This window comes from Diadema antillarum, unplaced genomic scaffold, assembly GCF_040938485.1.
Source record: "Diadema antillarum isolate AM-2024a unplaced genomic scaffold, OU_Dant_1.0 seq00000136_RagTag, whole genome shotgun sequence".
Lineage (NCBI taxonomy): Eukaryota > Metazoa > Echinodermata > Echinoidea > Diadematoida > Diadematidae > Diadema > Diadema antillarum.
Genome location: NW_027271213.1, coordinates 776,264 through 791,118, shown reverse-complemented (window position 1 = coordinate 791,118; position 14,855 = coordinate 776,264). Strand labels below are relative to the sequence as shown.

At 41.0% G+C, this 14,855-nt stretch overlaps 2 protein-coding genes across 2 annotated transcripts; both read right to left on the bottom strand.

Annotated features, from left to right (window-relative positions):
- Positions 1 to 2,265: 2,265 nt before the first annotated feature.
- LOC139727574 (neutral cholesterol ester hydrolase 1-like) lies at positions 2,266 to 5,493 on the bottom strand. Its single transcript, XM_071638556.1, has 3 exons — positions 5,307 to 5,493; positions 5,025 to 5,088; positions 2,266 to 3,058 (listed from the first exon to the last, which is right to left on the bottom strand). Exons 1-3 carry the CDS (start codon positions 5,491 to 5,493, stop codon positions 2,266 to 2,268), a joined length of 1,044 nt encoding a protein of 347 aa, XP_071494657.1.
- A 4,988-nt stretch (positions 5,494 to 10,481) lies between these two features.
- On the bottom strand, positions 10,482 to 14,538 carry LOC139727573 (arylacetamide deacetylase-like). The gene is made up of 3 exons (XM_071638555.1): positions 14,352 to 14,538; positions 14,081 to 14,144; positions 10,482 to 11,274 (listed from the first exon to the last, which is right to left on the bottom strand). The coding sequence occupies exons 1-3, from the start codon at positions 14,536 to 14,538 to the stop codon at positions 10,482 to 10,484; spliced, it is 1,044 nt and encodes a 347-aa protein (XP_071494656.1).
- Positions 14,539 to 14,855: the final 317 nt, after the last annotated feature.

The window sequence follows — 14,855 nt, the reverse complement described above, 5'->3', positions numbered from 1 at the left end:
TGTTTCCGTGCTTGTGATATTTATAAGGATAATATGATAATTTGCTCGGTTTTATTATTCTAAGGCGTCCCATGATATCTAACTTTTTTATACACCTACTTTCAATTGCATATGTATAATAGGCTAAGATATCATGGTCTGCCTATGTTTCATTCATTCTGATATAACATGCTGAGTTTGTCTCGTAAAAATCCTTTATACGTTGTCAAGATTCTCATATTCGCACGTAGAAGAGAGATGAAATTAATACACGCAAGAAGAATTAAATATAGGTTTATAGGATATATTTGTGTTACAGCCACAGTCAGTGCGACACTCAAATAAACGTATGACTTATCATTCATAAGAGATATTGGCCTATCACATGTATTACCTCTTCACTATTTCCCGTATACCATATCATACGACTTTAAAGGGTGTGTACAGTTCTGGTTAAGGTGAGGATTTAGATTTTAACGTTTTGCGAGATATTCAGAAACCACTCTATGAGATGTCAAAGAGCATGCAATTTTAAGGGGTATCAAAAGTTTATTTGATGAAAATCTGTGTGGAAATGGCTGAGATATCCAAAATCAAGGTGAAACAAAGATACCCTAATAAAAGGCGTCGCCTATCGCCTTTTATTATTATCACATTTTGGATATCTCAGCCATTTGAAAACCAATTTTCGTCAAATAAACATTGAATCATTCTTAAGATTACATGCTCTTTCATATTTCATAAGAGGTTTCTCATTATCTCGCCTATAGGAATGTTTAAAACATGAAACCCCACCTCAACCAGTACTGTACAGTCCCTTTATGATCAAACATGTATGAATTTAGTGATTCGACTGTAAATGAATATTTGCAGTCAGAGGAGACACGACCACATCATTAGTGTTTATAGTGTAGCATGTCGAATAACATTATAATACATGTTCAAATATACAGTTATCAACTTCAGCATATGAACTAAAATCAATTACATAAATACAAGAATATACTTCCTGGAGATCCACAAGGGTCAAGTTTTGAAGATTTCATGAGCGGATCTTCTATTTAACCATTTGTGTTTTCTGAGTGCTGATTGACAAAGAGAACCCCATAGCGTTGTACACACTGGTCTAAGTTCCTGGTACAGAAAGTATTAAAGAAATGTAATCCTACCACAGACGTGATACGTGGCAGACATTGTCCTATATCATAGGCCTACTTTTTCTCACAATAGTGTGCATGTCAAGGTCATGCCACTTTAACAAACAGAGATGTTCTCTAACCTGCTCACAATGACTGCCGAAATATTCATCCCCTCATTATAGGCTTCACTAAAACTGACTCTCATATACTGAATATAAATGATATCATCGATGTACAATTCAAGATCAATAATCTTACTGTCACATTCACTGAAAAAGAGTAATTCCTTTCCAGATCAGCTGGAGTATATGAATTGAATATTATATAACTTTGAACCTTCAGCATTTACACCTCATATATACACTTACGCCCTTGTTTGTTGTTTGGTACATTTTCTCCTCACATTTCTCTGCTATCTACATCTTATGTATTATTATACCGTTCTTAAATTAGAAATTCAGTCCAAATATAAGTTAGTATGATAAGAAAGAGTGAAATGCTACGAGTTTAACGGTATAAATTTGATCGAAATCGGATGGAAAATAAGAAACTTATAAGTTCCTCATAGTATCATATATGATATTTTGAAGTTTTGCTATTTTGGGGGAAACAGTTCTTGTGCAGTCAATATGCATTTGCAAATGACAATTTGAGCATGTCATTCCGTTACAACTTATAGTTAGTACATAATATTGTGAAATTTCAAGTTTTTCATTCAAACGCAATTATGCCTGAGGCTCAAATCCTCGTATACTGGAGTATCTATCTGATCACTATTCTGAACAAATACAAACTCTGCAGGAAACTCTGATGCACGATCAAGTCTAAATTGTAAAATTGATAACGTGCGATTACAGCATTGTTAAAAATTGATGGCAAATAATTACATTTCAAACAGTCAGAATTGACGTGATGTAAGTTAGTTAGTGTCAGAAAATACACATATTTGCTTTTTATCTAATTAATGCACGATGTAAGAGCATAAACTCACCATATACAGAGATTTACATCTATTGATACATGTATCAAAAGAATTTCCAGTTGTAAATGTAATGCTAATTACAACGAATCCCGAACATTCATCATTATGAAGTTTATACTCTACTATTTAGATCAACGAGCATTGGTCAACGTACGTGGCTATTCCTCACAGATATTTCTCGATAAATGCAATGGAATCATCGTACATCTTTTGCCCTATTTCGAACGATAGTGGTCCAAACCGTGGAATACCGTGAAAAGCAGTCTCATAATTTACCCATTCTACGGGAACCCCAGCTTTTTCAAGTCTTTTTACATACATTATCCCATCGTCTCTCAATACGTCATAGCCACATGTTGCGACAAAAGCCCTGGGCAATTTGGACAAGTCATCGCGAATGAGGGGCACAAGTTTCCAAGACGTCAGCGCGGTCTTCATACTATCCCAAAGTTCCTCGTTACCATAGTCGTCAGATTCGGGAGGCTTGTAGCTCTCTGGTATTATGTCTTTTGGGATAAGGGAATGGCTGATGTAGTCTCGATAAGGTGCTGAGCGCTTGAAATCTGCAGACGTGTGGTTGTTGCTTGAGATCTGTTGTACGACAGACTGATTTGCACTACCAAGCACAGCAGCGCTGATGAAAATTGGCATCGACTCTACCAAACGGAAAATCCTTCCATAGCTCTCGGACCTCATTTTCTGGTACGATGGCGTGTTCAGGTCCAGGCTCTGCAGCCATGGATAGAACAGGACCTGGAGCTTGATGTCTGGAACAGATGGGTCGTCTGCAATCGCTCCAGAGACTGCCGCCGTGAGAAGTCCACCAGCGCTGTCTCCCGACACCACTACTCTGTGAGGATCGATTCCAATCTCTTCGGGGTGTGTGAGCAGCCATCTAGTCGCTGCGAACGCGTCGTCAAAGGCTGCTGGGTAGGGGTGCTCTGGTGCTAGCCGATATCTGCAGTGGGGATGAGAAATAGGATTGATTAGAACAAAATAAATGGAACACACTTTCTGATAAGAGAAAGCTACATGTGACATTATAATGTGATTTTGTGTATTGTTAATCATGGATAGGATTGTGAGGACAGAAGTATATAGGACCTATGTAATAATGACTTCAGATAGCTTCTGGAAGTTGCTGGGCTTTACATTCAGAGTGTACACATCGAAGTGTTTTCTCACTGTGCTTTCTAGCTTACAGGATCCTATCCCTTTGTCAAGGCCCTCTCACTGTTATGATGGCTATAACGCGATCAAAATGGCGCGATCAAAATGGCCCTCAACGGACTACCAAACCCTCAACGGACTCCTTAGGACTTGGCATAGGACACGTGCGTAAACTTGCACGACTTTTGGCCACTATTTTGTCGTGGCAAGTCGTGGCACGACGAGTTCACTCATAGTTTGCGCATAGTTTGCGCATAGTTTACGCACTTCCCGCATTATCACGACGAGTTTGCGCAATTTGGACGGTGTCGTGCCGACTTGGGCACGCCATATAAAAAGGGGGCCTCCCCAACCCCTGGCCATTTTTGGATCTGCTGTGGAAGAGACAGCATGCTGAATTTGTTGTTTGCTGTTTTCATGTTAATAAATTGTTATCTTTTTTCAAAACGCTTCTTTTTCTTTTTAACCTTAAAATAAAGTTAAAGAGAAACGAAAAAAAAAAGAAACGAAAAAATAAAGGACAAAGAAAAAAACAACAACAAAACTCCCCTCCCCCACCCCCCCCCTCCAAAAAAAAAGAGACGAAAAAGGAAACAAAAAAAGCGAAACAGAAACGAAAAAAGAAAAAGAAACGAAAACAAACAAAAGAAAAAAAGAAAAAGAAACGAAAAAGAGAAAAAGAAACTAAAAAAAGAAACAAAAAAAGAAACAAAAAAAGACATGAAAAAAGAAACGGAAAAAGGAAAGGGAAAAAAGAAAAAGAAAAGGAGAAATGAAAACGAATAATAAAAGAAAAGAAGTCCCCTCCCCCACTCACCAAAAAAAACGAGAAAAAATAAATGAAGAAATGGAAGTAAACGAAAAGAGAAACGAAAAGAAAGAGAAACGGAAAAGAAACGCAAGAAACGAAAGATTTCGTTTGTTTTTTTCTTTTTTCTTTTTGTTTTGTTTTTGTTTTGTTTTTGGTTTTTCTTTTTTTTTTGGGGGGGGGTGGGTGAGGGGACTTTCTTGCGTTTCTTGCCCTATATATACCCCCGCACCGACGCGAGCGCCACTGTTGCGCAGTAGTCGTGAACTCGTCGTGAACTGCTCATGCCATGCGCAAACTGTTCGTGAAGTGCGTGAACTAGTCGAGAACTGCTCGTGCCACATGACCGTGTCAGCGGGAAGGCACGGCAACGCTGCGACGCGCACCAATTCGTGAAAATGTCGTGAACTACTCGTGAACTCGACGTGAGCTGTTCGTGAACTATTCGTGGCAGTTCGTGACAATCGTGGCATGGCGCGCACTGCCACGCACTGGCACGCATCGTCCCGACGAGTTCACGACGAGTTCACGAACAGTGTTGCGCATAGTTCACGACCCGGTCGCGAAATTTTGTCGTGACAAAAATTTTGAACATTTCAAAATTCTCGTCCCGACATGGCACGCAGTCACGACGGGTTTCCGCACACTTCACGCCAGTTTACGATTAGTTTGCGCACTGGCACGACACGAGTCGAGGAAACAAATCATAGCTCTGAAAAACTTCCACAGTGACCTAGATCGTTTATCTTGATGTTACAGTGCATATTATATTCACTTACGTGTCTTATATAACCTGTGAGTACATTATGTACGCATGTGTGTGCGTGTGTGACTGTCTTTGTGTCATTGCGAAACCCACACAAATTATTTTATGCATGAAATATGTATTATAAGCCATTGATGAATTCGAACATTTGACAAAATAAGAAACTCGTAAGAAACTCACGACACAGCCACTGCGGCTACTCCCAGACGTTCACTGAGCATGCGCAGGTCTCCATCGCACATATCTGCAGAGTTAACGGAAAAAAAATATGCATAAATAGACATTTCCAGAAAATGATGCAGATGATGACCATGTGATTTAACGATTGCTGCTGGCTATGAAATGGGTATCTTTCTATCTTTTTCCACAACGATAGAACGTAAGAAATGTAACATAATCATTGGTAGAGAGTTTATTGACTACATAATGATAAGGACTGTACGGTCCCATACCTACACTGACCTGAGTGTCCTGTCACGAGACCGCCCCCATGGAGATAAACCAAAGCTGGCAGAGTTGCTTCCGGGTCCCTGTTCTTTGGCTCATACACTCTGACTTTCACGCCTCCGAATGACGTCAGACGAGACCTGATGTTTGAGCCAGGAACTTCTTCCGGGAGCTCCGGCTTGTTGTTGAGCATCGATTTCATCATCTCTTTCAAGATTTGAAGCTCCGAAGGACTCTGGCGATGTCTCATGAACAGTTTTATAGAAGTCTACGACATGAAGAATTAACATTAAAGTTTAAGGTGGATGATTGATGTGATACATCTGATCTTTAACGCCATGTTGTCCATGATGAAATGAAATAATACTACACTATTTAACCCCGAATTATATAATTGTATCAGATTTATGTAGCTTTCATTATTTCACGTCAAATGACAGGCAAAAGTGATGTCAGAAAAACAGGTAAAGAAGCATTTTAATCAATAGCAGATCCAGGTTGGCGGGCACCGGTCACGTCCCTACCCCGTCTTTATTTTTTTAACAAAATAAATAAAAAGGAAAAATTGGTTGGGCTCGTACGCCGTCCCCCTTAATTTCGTAGGCGCCCCCTCTTTACGGTTCAATTAAGTTTAAGCTGAAATTGATTTATTTCATATCCAACAAAATAATTAGGTATGCAATTAAATGTTCGCATGTAATAACGTGGAGTCAAAAGGGGCCTGAGCTTTCGATCCTAGCAGAATCTTCGTCAGAGGCAAAATGACAAACAAGCAGGGAAAGCACTCACATATAAGGACTTCACACAAGAACAGACAGGTACAGGCTGGGTACACAGAACAAAGAAAACAAAGGAGAGGGTGGGAGTTCATGGGCAAGGAGCCCAACAGGTAAAGAGAGGGGGGATTAGAGCAGGAGGGTGGACAGACAAAGGGCAGAGGAGAGTGGACAGACAAAAGGCAGAGGAGGGTCAGTGCTCATCATGAGGATCACGGGGGCAACCAATGTAGGAAAGGGATGAATAGGGAGGCAACATCAAAGAAGATAAGGAACACCAGAGGGATAAAGAAAGGGAAAGAGTGAAAAGGACAACAGCAAGGGGAAGGGGGGGGGGGGGGTGGGGCTGAGCAACCAGTGAACCCTGAAAGGAGTTCACTGGTTTTCAGGGTTCACTGGTTGCTCAGCCCCACCCCCCCCCCTTCCCCTTGCTGTTGTCCTTTTCACTCTTTCCCTTTCTTTATCCCTCTGGTGTTCCTTATCTTCTTTGATGTTGCCTCCCTATTCATCCCTTTCCTACATTGGTTGCCCCCGTGATCCTCATGATGAGCACTGACCCTCCTCTGCCTTTTGTCTGTCCACTCTCCTCTGCCCTTTGTCTGTCCACCCTCCTGCTCTAATCCCCCCTCTCTTTACCTGTTGGGCTCCTTGCCCATGAACTCCCACCCTCTCCTTTGTTTTCTTTGTTCTGTGTACCCAGCCTGTACCTGTCTGTTCTTGTGTGAAGTCCTTATATGTGAGTGCTTTCCCTGCTTGTTTGTCATTTTGCCTCTGACGAAGATTCTGCTAGGATCGAAAGCTCAGGCCCCTTTTGACTCCATTTTACTCCATTGGCTCGCCTTATTGGATAAGCAGTTTTCAGCAGTTTTTTTTTTTTTTTTGCCACATGTAATAACGTCACAAAATTGGCACAACAATGTGATGAACATAACAACATAAAGTAAAGACACAGGTAAATTAGCAACAAAGATAAAAATAAATGTTATATCGTTATGGTAAAGTCAAAAGAATTTTGCTGGAAATGGAGGGCACCGCTAAAAAGAAGAGCTTGTAGTATGCAGTTCCCTCATGAAAAAGGGAAAAAAATCAAATTGTAATAAAAAAGGACAATTTGCCTTTAAGAGATAGAAAAAAAAGACAGACAATAAACACACACAATGTACATGCACAAACAAGGACGCACATTAACAATGACGAGGCAGCTCTCTTGTAAGGGAAGAAAAGATAGGTAGGTGGAAAGATTAGTGAGAAAGGTAGTGAGGAAGGTAGCGAGGAAGGTAGTAAGTCCGAAAGGGACAAGAAAGTTGGAAAGAAAATTAGAAAATGGTGGGCCATAACCAGGGCACTAGAGGAACCGAAGCTTGAGCTTGCTGGGGTTCCTTGATCTGCCCCTGGTGATAGACAAGCACTTCGTCTTGATTAGACCTACCTTGAGTCTAAACCACCGGAAAAGCACGGTGAACATACAATATTTCCAGGGTTCTGGAAAACCGGCTGGGACGGGCTGGTAGAGTACATAGATGCACATGATTCCAAAGCCCAGAAATAGGCACAGGCATTGGAAAAGCACTGTAGCGATACGAGACATCCAGGCTTCTGTGAAACCCGCTGCGTCCGGCTGGTTCAACCCATAGCTGCCCACGACTCCCAGTACCAGTAATAGAAGCAAACCTGTTCTCATTTTCCTTTTATTTTAAAGCGATGCAGGCGAAGTGATGTGGCTGTAAAGGTAAACTGTACTGATTAACAATGCGCGGTTTATGTCAGGGACCCAATCGGAAAGTAAACTGTCCTGATTATCAACGCGCTGTTTATGTCAGGGACCCAAACTGCTATACAACAGTGGAATCGCATTGAAATACCATCGTATCACAGGGATGATTCTTATAAGAGCCAAACAAATTCACTCTTGCCTGTAGCCACTCTTGCCTGTTTCTATTGTCTGTTGATTCAGGGTTTATATAGCGCTGATGACAGGCGCGGAATTTTCAAAGACCAATACACACAGACAAAATACCCTCCCTCCCCCCCCCCCCTCCAAAAAAAGCCAAGAAGTAGTAGTTGTGCTACTCTATGTCTTGGGAGACAGTAATTACTCCAACCCCCCCCCCCCGGGGGGGGGGGGAGGGGGGCCGGGGTTGAGAAAAAAAAACCGCTTCTCTGTAACAGACAGTAATGTCAAATGTTGTTCATGATTATGAAGTGCGCTTCAGAAGTAATCGGGTAATCTTCGTTATTCCAAAGGTTCGTTACTCCAATAATGAAATAAGGTCCGTTATTCCCGAGGTTCCTTTAGGCTGTATACATTATTCCACAATCTTCAAAGATACGCTAACACCGATTTGTCAATGCATTTTGAAATTTACACAACCAATGAAAGAGCATGCAATCCACGCGACAGACTACTCTGATTTTGCAAAACAGTTCTTGTACAGTGACTATGAATATGCAAATGAGTCAGCTAGCCATGTCGTACCCTCATAATTTTCCATTGATCGTGTGAAAAAAAAACAACAACGAAAATTCAATGTTTCTTTCACTGAAGTCTGAAACATGATGTTATTCCTGTTTGAATAACTTAAGAATAGTGATCAATTATTTATACCAGGGTTTTTGAGCTTCGGGGATATTTTTGTTTGAATGAAAAACCAGAAATTTCACAATTTTATGTTACGACATGGCTAGCCTCTAAATCCTGCATGCGTTGTTAGGATTCACACATAGAGCAGAACAAATTACACACGAGAAGAAAATAATATAGGGCTTAGAGGATTTATTTCTTTTCCAGCGACAGCCAGTGCAAAACTAAAATAAACTCAACCAGGGACAGGTCAGAAGATATATAAAATATAAACACAAAAAGAACAATCCTGCCTATACAAATGAGAAACAGGGGGAGACAAGACTGTAGTAAAATTACCACAACCATCTAACTATAATATGGCTTATAATCTAAAAGAGATAATTATTGGTCTACCACGTGTATTACCGCTTCGCCAATTCCCGTATACCAAAACATATGACTTCAGGATCAGACATAATATGAATTTAGTGATTCGATAGCAAATAAATATTTTTTTTTTCAGTCAGAAGAGACACAACGACGTCATCAGTCAGTGTGTATACTTTCTAGTGTCCCGTGCCAAATAGCATACATGCGCAAATATACGGCAATCATCTCAAGCATGATAGTTTATGAACTAAAATCAATTACATACAAGCAAGAATATACTTTGGGAGATCTCTAGACTAAGGTCAACCTCTAAAGATTTCACAAGTGGTTCTTCTATTTAACCCTTTGTGTACTTTGCTCGCTGATTGACAAAGAGAACCCATAGCGACAGTGTACACACTGGTCTAAGGTCCTGGTACAGAAAGGGTTAAAGAAATGTAATCCTACCACAAACATGGTGTAGCAGACATTGTCCTATATCATAGGCCTACTTTTTCTCACAATAAGGTGCATGTCAAGGACAAGACACTTTAACAAACAGAGATGTTCTCAACCTGCTCACAATGAGTGCTGAAATATCCATCCCCTCATTATAGGCTTTACTAAAACTGACTCTCATAATACTGAATATAAATAATATCATCGATGTATAATACAAGTTTATTAATCTTACCGTCACATTCACTGAAAAAAGTAATTCCTTTCCAGATCAGCTGGAGTATACAAATTGAATATTACATAAATTTGAACCTTCAGCACTAACACCTCAACTATACACTAACACCCCTTGTTTGTTGTTTGGTAAATTTCCTCCTCACCTTTCTCTGCTGTCTATATCAAGTATGTATTACTATCCTTTTCTTAAGCCCACAAAAGAAGTATACATTACTATGGCTTTCCCCTTCCACCTTTCGAAGCATGTAGTATACACCTTCTTTGTCTCCTTCATGGCCAAATACATCCATTAAAATCAGTGCATGTGTTGCATTAAACTGAACAAATACAAACGCTGCACGAAACTTTAATGCACGATCAAGTCTAAATTGTAAAATTAATAACGTGCGATTACAGGATTGTTAAAAATTGACAGCAAATAATTACATTGCATACAGTCAGAATTAACGTGAGTTAAGTCAGTTAGTGTCACAAAACACACATATTTGCTTTTTATCTAATTAATGCACGATGTAAGAGCATAAACTCAAAATATATAGAGATCTACATCTATTGATACATGTATCAAACTGGTAAACGCAACATTGAAAAAAGGCAACATTGTTTCCAGAATGAGTCGAAGTTTCTTGCTCAATTAGGGACACATATAATGAATTACATAGTATCAAAAGAATTTCCAGTTGTAAATGTTATGCTAATTACAACGAATGTCGAATATTCATCATTATGCAGTATATACTCTACCATTTGGATCATAGAGCATTGGTCAACGTACGTGGCTATCCCTCACAGATATTTCTCAATAAATGCAATGGAATCATCGTACATCTTTCGCCCTATTTCGAACGATAGTGGTCCAAACCGTGGAATACCGTGAAAAGCAGTCTCATAATTTATCCACTCTACGGGAACCCCAGCTTTTTCCAGTCTTTTTACATACATTATCCCATCATCTCGCAATACGTCATATCCACATGTTGCGACAAAAGCCCTGGGCAATTTGGACAAGTCATCGCGCTTGAGGGGCACAAGTTTCCAAGACGTTAGTGCGGTCTTAATACTATCCCAAAGTTCCTCGTTACCATAGTCGTCAGATTCGGGAGGCTTGTAGCTCCCCGGTATCATGTCTTTTGGGATAAGGGAATGGCTGACGTAGTCTCGATACGGTGCTGAGCGCTTGAAGTCTGCAGACGTGTGGTTGTTGCTTGAGATCTGTTGCACGACAGACTGATTTACACTACCAAGCACAGCAGCGCTGATGAAAATTGGCATCAACTCTACCAAACGGAAAATCCTTCCATAGCTCTCGGACTTCATTTTCTGGTACGATGGCGTGTTCAGGTCCAGGCTCTGCAGCCACGGATAGAACAGGACCTGAAGCTTGATGTCTGGAACAGACGGGTCGTCTGCAATCGCTCCAGAGACTGCCGCCGTGAGAAGTCCACCAGCGCTGTCTCCCGCCACCACTACTCTGTGAGGATCGATTCCAATCTCTTCAGGGTGTGTGAGCAGCCATCTAGTCGCCGCGAATGCGTCGTCAAAGGCTGCTGGGTAGGGATGTTCTGGTGCTAGCCGATATCTGCAGTGGGGATCAGCAAGACGATTGTTTAGAACAAAATGAATGGAACACACTTTCTGATACGAGAAAGCTACAAGTGACATTACATGTGATTTTGTGTATTGCTAAGCATGCATGGATGGGATTGTGAAGACAGAACAATGCAGAAGTATACATAGGGCCTATGTGATAATGACTTCAGATAGCTTCTGGAAGTTGCTGGCTTCACATTCGCAGTGTACAGATCGAAGTGCCATTCTCACTGTGCTATCTAGCTTACTAGATCCTATCCTTTTGTCAAGGCCCTCTCACCGTTATGATGGCTATGGCGCGATCAAATGGCCCTTAAGCCCCGTTCCACTATGCCGTTCTCGCTACGATTTGACAATTTTCTCAGATCGGGAAGGATCGGGTAAAATCTGAGCCGATCTGGACACAGTACGATGTTAGAACGCTCTAAGTAGGCCTACGCTGCAGTTACGACCACCAAGTGCTTTCTACGCTCTTACTACGATGATCGGGAATTAGACATTGCGATCTCTGCCGCTGCCAGTACGCTTTAGAACGATGTAGCTACGCTGTTAGTGCGATGTTGCCGATGTTATCCGATCAATGCACGCTGTATCTACGCTCTGAACGATCTATACGATCTTATCACGATGTTACCCCGTTCAGAGAGCTGAAAAGTGCCCGATGTGCCCCGATGTACCCCGATTCGACTGTGGGTCAGCAGTCAGTCAACTTATTAACATGCAGAACCGAAGAAATATACTGTGGACCTCGAAGATTCATTCTTCTTTTTTTACTTTCGATTTTCAAAGTTGTTGTTGCTTCGTTACTCTCACTACTCTTTCTTCATCAGCGAGCCCGTGCTTCTGCGCCTCCAGTGCCCTGGTTATGACCCACCATTTCCCTCTCCCCTCCCCCCCCCCCCCCCTTGTCCACCTCGGACTTACTACCTTCTTCACAACTATATCTTTCTATCCTCTCATCTAGTTTTTCCTTACAAGAGAGCCGCCATGTGTTTGTTAATGTGCGTCCGTATGTGTGCATGTATGTGTGTATTACTCTGTCTGTCTTTTCCTTTTTGCTACCGCTTAGGGAAATTTGTTGTTGTTGTCTTTTGCAATTATATATTTTTCTCAATGAGGGGACTGCATTCTAATACTACAAGCTCTGCTTTTTAGCAGTCCCCTCCATTTCCAGCAATATTTTGTATGTATTTACCACAGTGACGTAACTGTTATTTGTATCTCTGTTGATAATTTGCCTGTATCTCTTTTACAATGTTATTCTGTTCATCGCATTGTGGTACTGATTTCATGACGTCTGTGTATATGAGCGTTTCTCTGTATTTGTTTATTATTTGTTTGTTGGAAGTGAAATAAATCAACTTGAACTTGAACTTGAAGAGCCTCCTCAACTCACGGTTCTTTTGCAGCAATGCATTGTATAAACAAAGACGTACTGATTTTTCAAAGGATTTTTCTTGATGTCCTTGCTTTTATAGTCAGTCTTCCTCCAGCTGTAGATGATTTCATATTCTTCAAAATTCTGCTATGTCCTCTTCCTCCTCTTTCAGCATCACGTGCAGTCTCTTTTTCTTCGCCTTTTGGGTAGCTGCTTCCTGCTTTCTTCTCTTCTTTTTCTTCATCTCTTCTTCTTCTTCGAAAATTACAGCTAAAATTACTTCCCGTTCTTGTGCCGATGTTACTACGCTCAGAAAGACCTTGTTACGCTCATCCCGCTGCGTTTACGCCGTCATTACGCTCTCCCCGCTGCGTTTACGCTGTCACTACGCTCTCCCCGCTTGCCGTACGATTAAAAATATGTCAATTTTGATCGGGGAGATCGGGAAGAAATTTTGAACCGGTTCAAAATTTCTTCCCGATCTGAAAAACTGCCCGCTCCAATCCCGACCTCCACACGCTGCTGCTACGATGCTTCCGATCCCCGTACGCTTTTGCCGCTCTCTCCCGATCTGCTAGATCGGGACAGATCGGGGTCCAAATCGTGATAGTGGAACGGGGGCTTTAAAGGACTACCAGGCGCTCAACGGACTCCTCGGGACTTGGCATAATGACACGTGCGTAATATGTTTCGTCTAACCGGGTTCCTCTTCCAAAGTTGCAACATCGGCAACGAGTTATTCTTTCAATTCAATTCAATTCAATTCAATCATAGTTTATTTCCAATCAACGAAAATCAAAAAACATAGTACAATGTATACATGTCATTAAATGATATTGTTCAAACGCTTGCAAAAGATTCATGTAATATACGAGACAAATTATAGAACAACATATATGTACAATAATAAAGAGGAACACTGTACAAATACTACGTGGGCGAGCGGAAAATAAATTCGATCATGGAAAATAGTGATCCACTAAAAAGCAAAGCTTGTCGGACGTGGATCGCTAGATAAATAATGAGTGAATGATATACTATTCTTTCACAATCAAACATCAGTTGTCACAGAGGGGGCAGGAGATAGAACGATAAAATCGTGTCTGTCCATTCAACGCAGAGCACAGGTCTGTTTTTTTTTTTATGACCCATGTGTACAATGTTAAAACCATAGTACAGGAAGCAAATAATAACTCTGAAAAGCTTCCACAGTGACCTTGATCATTGATCTTGATGTTACAGTGCATACGTGTCGTATGTAATCTATGAGTAGATTATGTATGCATGTCTGTGCGTGTGTGACTGTCTTTATGTCATTGTGAAACCCACACACATTATTTTTAAGCATGAAATATGTATTATAAGACATTGATGAATTGAAACACTTGGCAAAATAAGAAACTCGTACGAAACTCACGACACAGCCACTGCGGCTACTCCCAGACGTTCACTGAGCATGCGCAGGTCTCCATGGTACATATCTGCAGAGTGAACGAAAAAAAGATATGCATAACTAATTGGAATTTCCAGAAAGTGGTGCAGATGATGACCATGTGAGTTAACGATTGCTGCTGGCTTTGAAATGGGTATCTTTCTATGATTTTCCGTAAACACGAACGTAACAAATGTAACATAATAAGTAATCATTGGTAGAGAGTTTACTGATTAAGGACTGTACGGTCCAGTACCTATGTGTCCTATCATGAGGCCGCCCCCATGGAGATAAACCAAAGCTGGCAGATTTGCTTCAGAGTCCCTATTCTTCGGCTCATACACTCTGACTTTCACGCCTCCGAATGACGTCAGACGAGACCTGATGTTTGACCCAGGAACCTCTTCCGGTGGCTCCGGCGTGTCGTTGAGCATCGATTTCATCGTCTCTTTCAGGATTTGAAGCTCCGAAGGACGCTGGCGATGTCTCAGGAACAGTTTTATGAAGATCTACGACATGAAGAATTAACATTGAAGCTTAAGGTGGATGATTGATATGATACATCTCCTCTTAAATGCCATGTTGTCTATTAAGATATTAAATAATGATACACACTTTAACCCCGAATTATATAATCATATTATGTTTACATACCTTTCATTATTTCTGTAAGTCAATAATGAAAGGCAAAAGTGATGTCAGAAAAACAGGTAAAGAAGAATTACGTAATCAGTGACAGATCTAGGTGGGCCGGACAGGT

Excerpts from the sequence above, each read along its gene's own strand:
- LOC139727574 (XM_071638556.1), bottom strand. The coding sequence starts at position 5,493 with ATGAAATCGATGCTCAACAACAAGCCGGAGCTCCCGGAAGAAGTTCCT. Across the intron at positions 5,089-5,306 it reads TCTCGTGACAGGACACTCAG|ATATGTGCGATGGAGACCTG; the intron begins GTCAGTGTAGGT and ends TTAACTCTGCAG. Across the intron at positions 3,059-5,024 it reads GTAGCCGCAGTGGCTGTGTC|ATATCGGCTAGCACCAGAGC; the intron begins GTGAGTTTCTTA and ends TCCCCACTGCAG.
- LOC139727573 (XM_071638555.1), bottom strand. The coding sequence starts at position 14,538 with ATGAAATCGATGCTCAACGACACGCCGGAGCCACCGGAAGAGGTTCCT. Across the intron at positions 14,145-14,351 it reads CCTCATGATAGGACACATAG|ATATGTACCATGGAGACCTG; the intron begins GTACTGGACCGT and ends TTCACTCTGCAG. Across the intron at positions 11,275-14,080 it reads GTAGCCGCAGTGGCTGTGTC|ATATCGGCTAGCACCAGAAC; the intron begins GTGAGTTTCGTA and ends TCCCCACTGCAG.